Source organism: Mandrillus leucophaeus, unplaced genomic scaffold (assembly GCF_000951045.1).
Source record: "Mandrillus leucophaeus isolate KB7577 unplaced genomic scaffold, Mleu.le_1.0 Scaffold121, whole genome shotgun sequence".
Classification (NCBI taxonomy): Eukaryota; Metazoa; Chordata; class Mammalia; order Primates; family Cercopithecidae; genus Mandrillus; species Mandrillus leucophaeus.
The window spans coordinates 6,765,862-6,774,631 of NW_012100432.1; the positions used below are offsets into that span (position 1 = coordinate 6,765,862).

The 8,770-nt window shown below is 44.4% G+C and overlaps 1 protein-coding gene across 1 annotated transcript in view; it reads left to right on the forward strand.

Moving 5' to 3' along the window:
* The first annotated feature begins 206 nt into the window (after window positions 1-206).
* The window catches only part of EEFSEC (eukaryotic elongation factor, selenocysteine-tRNA-specific), a 173,534-nt gene continuing 164,970 nt past the window's right edge, over window positions 207-8,770 (forward strand). Inside the window, exons 1-4 of the mRNA XM_011971312.1 lie at window positions 207-266; window positions 2,619-2,739; window positions 4,623-4,809; window positions 6,009-6,299. Coding sequence (XP_011826702.1) covers window positions 207-266; window positions 2,619-2,739; window positions 4,623-4,809; window positions 6,009-6,299 — 659 coding nt within the window. The remainder of the gene's footprint in view (window positions 267-2,618; window positions 2,740-4,622; window positions 4,810-6,008; window positions 6,300-8,770) is intronic.

Sequence of the window (8,770 nt, forward strand, 5' to 3'; positions counted from 1 at the left end):
TGCCCTTCCATCCCCTACCCTTGGCAGAGAGTCAGGGTTGGGACAGCTGCAACCTGTGTTGGATGGAGCCTGATCAATCCTGGGTTCTTGTCCCTAGTTGGGTGACTTTGGGCAAGTTATTTAACCTGCCTCAGCCTTAGTCTTCTTACCTATACAATGGGGAGATAGGCAATACACTGAATAAATGAATAAAAACAGCTGCAATAATGGTATCATCTTGTGATTATAAGGCTCTCACCCTGGAGTCTGAGGAGCTGTGTTCTGAGGTGAGAATGTCTGAAACCTGCCCATTTTGTCCTGGAACACTCACAGGGGGCTTGTAGAGAACATTTGTTTTATTCTGGACATAAGATCTTGCTGCTCAGAGTTTCAGGATACTGTCGTGGAGCAAAATCAGTAGACTGAGTGTAAATCCCTCTGAACCCTTGCTCCTTGACCTGACTTGGTTACTTCACCTCTCTGAGCCTTTATTTTCTCTCTTTCTCTTTTTTAGACAAGGTCTCACTCTGTCACCCAGGCTGGAGTACAGTGGTGTAATCAGGCCTTGACCTGCAACCTTGACCTCTCTGGGTGCAGGTGATCATCCTACCTCAGCCTCCCAAGTAGCTGGGATTACAGGCATGTGCCACCACGCCTAGCTAATTTTTGTATTTTTTTGGTAGAGACAGGGTTTCCATGTTGCCCCATGCTGGTCTCAAACTCCTGAGCTCAAGCGATTCACCCACCTCAGCCTCCCAGAGTGCTGGGATTACAGACGTATGCCACCACGCTAAGCCAATTTTTGTATTTTTGTAGAGACGGGGTTCACTGTGTTGCCCAGGCTGGTCTTGAACTCCTGAGTTCAAGTGATCTGCCTACTTTAGCCTCCCAAAGTGCTGGGATTACAGGCCCAGTCTGTTTTCCCATTTGTAATGCCCATATTGTAGAGTTGGTGTTGAGATGCAGGTAAGAGGAGATGAAGACATGTAGACTACCACTGTGCATGTCTTAATAGCAGATGTAGAAGTAAAAACTATGGTAACAGCTAATATAATTGAGGATTTCATATGTCTAGGCACTGTTCTAAACCCTTTATGTATGTGATCTCATTGAGTCTTCAGTGCAATCCAATAACATAGGCAGTATCATCTTCCTCATATAAGATGAGCAGGCTAAGGCACAGAGAGAGTTGATGTATTTGGCAAATGGTCATAATAATAGTAGGATATTAATTGCCACTGCAGTTTTATATTGTTGATAAAATGTATTTACATTGTTCAATAAATATTTAAAAAGTCACCAGTTGAAAACAAATTTTGGCCAGGCACAGTGGCTCATGCCTGTAATCTTAGTAGCACTTTGGGAGGCTGAGGTGGGAGGATCTCTTGAGGCCAGGAGTTCGAGACCAGCCTGGGCAACACAGCAAGCCCCCACCTCTACAAAAAGATTTAAAAAGTAAGCTGGATATGGTGGCATGCACCTGTGGTACCAGCTACTTGGGAGGCTAGGGCAGGAGGATCATTTGAACCCAGGAATTCAAGGCTGCAGTGAGCTATGATTGCACCACTGTACTCCAGCCTGGGCAACAATAAGATTGTGCCTCTAAAATTAAAAAAAAAAAATAAAAAAATAACAAATAATGGCACAGATTCACCTACGTAACAAACCTGGTCATCCTGCACAGGTACCCCTGAACTTAAAATACAAGTTGGAAATAAAAATTTTTTAAACTTATTTTAAATTTAATATTATTTCTCCTTCTTATAATGCCCATAGCTTTGATTTTTTAAAAAAATCTGATTTTGAGGTTGCTAAAATATGTTCAAAGTATAATGTTAAGTTTCTCCAGCTGAAATATTTCTTTTCTGAACATATTTTATTCCTTCAGTCCCAAAAGGAAAATCACACCTTACAGATAACTTATACTTTGTTAAATGCTGACCCTTGGAAGTTTTTCATTATTTTTGAAATGATTAAGATATATAATTTGCAGAATTGGAAATTGTAATTTTTAAAAGTACTGAGAAACTTTAACCCTATTATAATTATTCTGCAAATCTTTTAAGGATACTGTAGTCAGTACAACTAGATGAAAAACTCTGATAGATTGGGAAATATAGAGGATCATTTATAAGCCTCAATTTTTTTGTCTTGTGTTTCCCACCCACTCGCTTGCTATGTCCCTCCAGTCTCAGAGCGATTTCCTACCCTGGGTTCATGGGAATTGGGAAGGACACTGTTTGATTCATTCTATGAAAATACTAGGGATTTTGAAAAAGGCAAGACGGGCCAGTTGTGTCACTTCCTGTCGTCTGATCAAAAGTTTGATGAAGAAAAGAAAGTAACTGAGAGCTGCTGCCAGGCAGCAGGCAGTTGCCTGGTGATGACGCCGGGTTTCCAGTGCTACTCTGGTTCTCAGTGTGGCCAGTCAAGTCCCTCTGACCTCTGGGCTCCTTAGAAGTCCCTGGTGCTGGCTGCCCTGCAGAGGGTCTGCTCAAGAGTCTGGCCTTTTGGAACAAAGACAGCTTGTGGATGCCGGATCAGGCTGCGGATGAAATCCCAACTGGCTCCTGAGTGTTTGGGTCCTATCTGTGCTTAGTTTTCTGGGTCTGTCAATCAGTTTCATTTCCCATCCACAGGATCTCAATAGGCGTGAGAAGCAAGAGGGCCTGATGCGTGGAGCACATGAGTCATTCCCCTACTGGATAGTTGTGTATACCAATAGGAAATCGACTGTTGGAGAAGAGGAACAGATTCCCGGTGAATAAAGTGGAAGATGCAGGGATACGGACATTTGCTGCATTAGTCCAACAACAATGTGTTAAGCTGTGCCCAAGCTGGGTCTTGTGCTGTGAATACAGATTGAAAACCCAGGCCTTGGTTATGAACCCTCAGCGTGGAGCTGGGTGGGGCATCAAGGATCAGGGGCAAGTGAACCTGGGGCAGGTGTTCTGGGCAAAACAGGAGCAGGGGCAAAAGCAAGGCAGGGAAAGGGGCGAGAGTCTATCTGGGTCCTACCTTGATCTTTAGATGGGAAATGGGAGAGTTGATGGGGGAAGGCGGGGAGATTGTGGACTGGGTCCCCACTGAGCAGGGCAGGCTGTGTGGCATGGGAGTTAAGAGCCCGAGCACCAGGGTTCAGGTCTCTTCTCTGCCGCCTGCCTGCTGTATAACCATGAGCAGTCAACAGACTTCCCTAAAGCCTTGACTTCCTCATCTGTAAAGTAGGGGCTAAGTAGTAGGGGGTGTTTAAGTTCTAGAGGGAACTTGGATAGTCAGAATTACTCTGGAGAAGTCCTTAAGGAACCCATGAGGCTGAGTGGCCTTGGTTCTGTGGGCACAGCTTCGCCCACCAGAGAGGTAGGCCTCTGGGGCCGGTGCAGGATCCATTCTGCTATGAAGGTGGAGACTGGAAAACAGGCTGGGCCCCCAACGTGTTCCTCCCTCCTTGTTCCCTGCTGGGCTTTATCTCATCTTGCCTCAAGACCCAGTCTCACAGCCCTGTGGCCAGTTCCCAGATTTACTGACAGTTAGAAGCCGGAAGACAGTTGGGTGTATCTTCCAGGTAGGGAAGGCTTGGGCTCAGCTTGTGTGAGGGAGGCGTGAGTGTCATGGGGCTGTGGGGAGAGGGTGAAAAGCCCAGGAAAGGGTTTATGGAGCATATAGCATGGTGCTTGGCACAAGGTGAGTGGGAAGCAACTGGTAGTTAAAAAACAGGGATCCTCCAAAGCCACACTGGGGAGTCTTTTTTTTTTTTTCAGGGGACAGTGGGGCTCTTAGCATGAGAAGGGCATGGTCAGGTCTGTGTTTTATTGTATTATTTATTTATTTATGCACTTAAAATTATAATTTTATTTTAGGACAGATACTGCACACCCCTGTTTAAAATGAAAAGGAACTGACTAATATACAGATAATTTCCTTCCTACTCGTCTTCTGTCTCCCAGCGGACAACCAAGTCATTAGTTTATTTTGCATTCCCTCAGAAATATTTTATGTGTGTGGAAGCAAATACTTATTCAATATGTGACACCCACACACGTGCACACACACACATACACACACACACACACACTTATACCTTTTCAACACAAATCACACTCTGCACATTGTGCCTTGCCTTTCTCACTCACTCCACCTTGGATATCATTCCATAGTGGTAGATAAAGAGCTTCTTCATTCATTTAAATTTGTATATAGTATTCTATCATGGCATTATAGCATTATATACTTATTTTCAACCTGTCCGCTGCTGATGGACATTTACTTGGTTTCCAACATTAGCTGTAACAAACATGCTGCAGGGATGTTTCGTGAGCTTGGCTGGGTCAAAGATTATGTGGCTCTGCAGAGGTTATACCAGTTAACCCCCGACCCCTGCTCCTGCCCAGCAGTATATGAATCAGTTATATATTTTTAGAAAGTGCCTTTGGAGAGGCTGTTTGGAGGATGGAGTTTGGAGGGCCACATCTGAGCTGCAGCAGCTCATTAGAGACTAGCCAACATGAGCCTGCCATGGGCTATGGGAACTAGAGCTGGAACAGAGAAGGAGTCCAGAGGTGAGCTGGTAATTCAATCGCTATGAGAGGGAGTCTATCAGATGAGTTGAGTCTGTTTTTAATAGTCTATCCTGTTCATGGTAGATGATAGAGTCTGTGTCCATCCTCTCTGGGGCTGTAGCAGAGACCTGGGCCCTCCTGCCCGTGACCTGGCAGGGGAGATGCTGCTGCTGCTGCTGCTGCTGCATGCATCTGGGCCTAGTCCTGTGGCCCCAGCTGGCAGGATGAGAGAGAAGGCTGGACAGGGAGAAGCAGAGGGGGAGACAGGAGGGTTGGGGCATGCCTAGGCCTACCTGAAGTCAGAGAGATACACCGTTCTCCTGGGGGAGCCCAGAGGAGCATCACAGGACAGGGGTGACCAAGAGGCCTCTTGGAACAGTGGGAAGAATTCTTCAGCAGTGGCGTCAGGAACCCTGATTTCTAGTGTCTTCAATACTAGTTGGCTGTGTGATCTAGAGCACATGATCTAGACCCATGTCTCTGAGTCTCCCTTTCTTCATCTGAAACATAAGCTTACTGGAGATTAAGTAAGCTGACCTAGTGTGCATAGTCAGAGTGCCTGAAAAAGAAAGGTCCTCCCTCCTCCATGCCTTCCCTCTGTCCCCAGTAGTGGGGTAGAATCAGCATCATCAGAATCATTGACAGAGCAGTCTCCTCTGCATTGCCAATGACCATAATCCGATCCTGAAAAATGCTTCATGGGCATTCTTACAAACTCAAAATGTAATTATTCTTCATTTTAATAGGGAAAATGTTTGTATATTCCTGCAGTATGAAGTTACACCTTTCTTGTTGAAATGACTCCAAATCCCATTAAAAAGGAAACAGTCACTTCACTGGCTAACGTTATGTTCCTGACATGATTTATAGCAGTTTCCCTTCATTCACTTTCTGTAACTTGTCTGTCTACCTGCTGTTGTTCAGCTCAGGTGTGCTGTACGGTAGGATGATGCTCATAAGCGCGCACACACACACACATTCAGTACTTAGTGATTATGACACAGAACCTTAGATGCTCCTAATACCCCAGAACGAACAGGAGTGAGCCATAGCACTGTGAGGAAAAGATACTGTCCACTCCCTAATCCTCCCTCTTCTGCCCCCTCTACTTTCTCAGTCCTTCTCTCATTTCTTAGCAAGGGCAAGTATTTAACCATTTGCCAAGCCTAGCACGAAACTTTTTTTTTTTTCTTTCTTGCTGAGACATTTCTTCCTCTGTCAAATGGAATGAAAGTGATAGGATTGGTGCAATAGAAAGGCATGGGTTTTGGAGTTAGACGAGCCTATACCTAAACCCAGCCCTGCTGCATGTTAGCAGTGTGACCCTGGGCAAGCTGTCTGTGTTTTGTGGGCCTGTTTCCTCATCTGTCATGGCAGTTCTGAAGCTTCGGGTCCAAGTGCCTAGCACAGGGCTTGCAGTTGGGAGCTGTGTAGTCACCATTTATTCCACTTTGCTCACTTTTATTGCAGGGTTTTGACCTGGGGCATTGGGCAACTTTCTGTGGGGCTCATCACCCCTTTTCCCTTTCTAACTTTCTCTTCTCTTATCCCAGGGGCCCAGATCATTGATCTGATGATGCTGGTCATCGATGTGACCAAGGGGATGCAGACCCAGTCAGCGGAATGCCTTGTGATCGGCCAGATTGCCTGCCAGAAGCTGGTTGTGGTGCTGAACAAAATAGACCTCTTAGCTGAAGGAAAGAGACAGGCAGCAGTTGATAAAATGACCAAGAAAATGCAGAAGACCCTAGAGAACACCAAGTAGGTCTGCTCATGAGAGCAATGTTCACTGCATAAGAAGGCTTCTGGGGCCTCCCATGTTCATTTCACAAACATGAATTGGACAGGCAGGTGTCAGCCTCCTGTCCTAGTAAGTGGAATCTCAACCTGGCATTTGCTCACATAAGGGCTGCATTAAATCAGGTAAAGGCTAACATGTTTTTAAGAGGCCAAAAACCACAGGAACATAAAGAAACTAGAATTTGATGAGGCACAGCTCACAGGAAGGAGAAGGAACATAGGGACTCTGTGCCCAGTGTGCAAGGCCTGAACCAGGAAGGGTTCAGATCCTTTCTACTTAGATTGTCTTGGTGAAAACTTAGTCCTGCTTACATATATTGGCCATACTTTGGTGTAAGAGAGGCTAGGACTGTGTTCTCTTGCTATCTGCTTCTCTACAACTTGATTGTCAAAAGGGGAAGATGAATTTTGGTGGATGACTGGTTGTTTCTGTTACAGAACCTTATAAAATTGGGTGGATAGACAGACAGATGGTTGTTGCTGCTGGTGGCCAGATTAGGGAACACCAAATCACAAAGGACCTTTTTAGCATCTCCTGCCGAGGAGTTTATAGTTTGATCTTGTGGAAAGTAGGAAGTTATTAAGGAATTTTATGCCGGGGGTGGCTAGATGAGGTTTTCATTAGGAGATCACTGGCTGCAGGTGGAAGGCTGGCGTGAAGAGGACCCAGGAGGCAGCAGAGAGGAGAAGGGGGTGTTGGCAGCAGAGGCTACTGAACTATAGTGGTTTTACCAGGGAGAGAAGCTGTTACTCTGAGATGAGGCAGAGCATGGAGGGAGGAGGTAGCTTGGGGAGATCCCTAGCAGGAGAATCCACAGCCCTGGTGAAGTAATTGGCCAGGATCACAGTAAGTGTGGAAGAAAACTGACAGTGCTACCGAGAAGGGCAGGGGAGCGGGAGGCACAGGGGGACTATAAGACAGAAAGCCACCTGGTTGCTCAAGCAGCCACAGGAATGACTAATTCTGATGTGGTCAAGAAAATGAGAAAATGTCCTTGTTGAGCACAGTGTTGACAGACCTCATTGTTTTATCAATTTCTCTCTTCCTCTCTGGGCCAGTCCCTTTTGATCAATACTAAATAGCGGTCACTGGGAGACAGGGATGCTTCCTCTTTGCTATGCAGCCTGAGACAATATCCTGCCACTTCCACCTCTCCTTCTTCTGCCCGTGGAGGGCAAGCAAGTAGAGAGCGTTTTTGTTTCCCTGTCATAAAGATTGATATGCCTTCCCATTTATGATGTTTTTTTTTTTTCAGATCCAACACCTGCAGCTCTCCCTCAGAATTCTCAAGTTGGTTAAATTAAAGCTCCAGTCCTGTGAATGGGCCAAATATGTCATAAAAGATTTCCTAGCGCTGCCTTTTGTTAGCAAAATTCATCAATCCGATAAAATCGACACATTTAGATAAGTGTTGCATAAGAATTCAGACTTTGTTATCCCCAACGGAAGTGGATATGAGACTGTAAAAAGGAAGATAAAAAATTATATCTTCTTTTTAGTGAGTTATTTGATCTCCCTGTCGTTTTATTTGCTTGTCAGAAAAGGAAGAGCAGGTCTTTTGGACTCCCATATAAAAACCCAGTACAACTACAGTACTCAGATACAACCTCAGTATCATTTACTACAGAAATGGGACCTTCAGGGAAGGGCTTAGGGTACATTTAAGGGTTAATTAATAGTAACAGTTTTGATTAATTAAATTTAAGGAAAATTCTCATTTGCTAGTGTAAATTACGATTTCTATTTTAGTTTATTGGTTGAAGGTCAAATTATGGACTTTATCACACATCCAAAGGCAATTGTCCATCTGAGGGTCCTTAGAAGCCCCTCCTGCCCTCATCTAGCACCAGCAGGCTAATAGGGAAAGGAGAGGACTGTTATCCTGAGGGGTTGTAATCAGTGGGTATGTGACCTACTGAACATTAGCTTTTACCTCCATGAAGCAAAGAACTTTAAATTATTTTAAGTGACTATTTCCTTTTCTTATGGTCCCTTGTTAAGTAGACCCTTCATAAATGCCAGCCCAGATGTAAAGAAACTTTCTGTCTATAAAGGGAAAATGTGGACTGGTGAGCCATGTACCTATCAAAACCCAAAAAGTGTTCAAAATATTAAATGTATTTTTTTTCTGTCCAAAGAGTAATTGAAAGAAAACTTGGAAAATAGAGAAAAGTAGTTAAAAGAAAGAAGAGCCCACCCAAAGATTTCTTTTCTTAAATGGCAGTTGCTGGCATTTTTGAGTTTTTTCATTTCTTTTTTTTTTTTTTTTTTTTTTACATTTTTTGAGACGTAGTCTCGCTCTGTTGCCCAGGCTGGAGTGCAATGGTACAATTTTGATAACATAATGTTTATCATTTTAACCACATGTAAGTGTATAATTCAGAGCTATCAAACACATTCACAGTGCTGTGTACCTATCCCCACTATATAT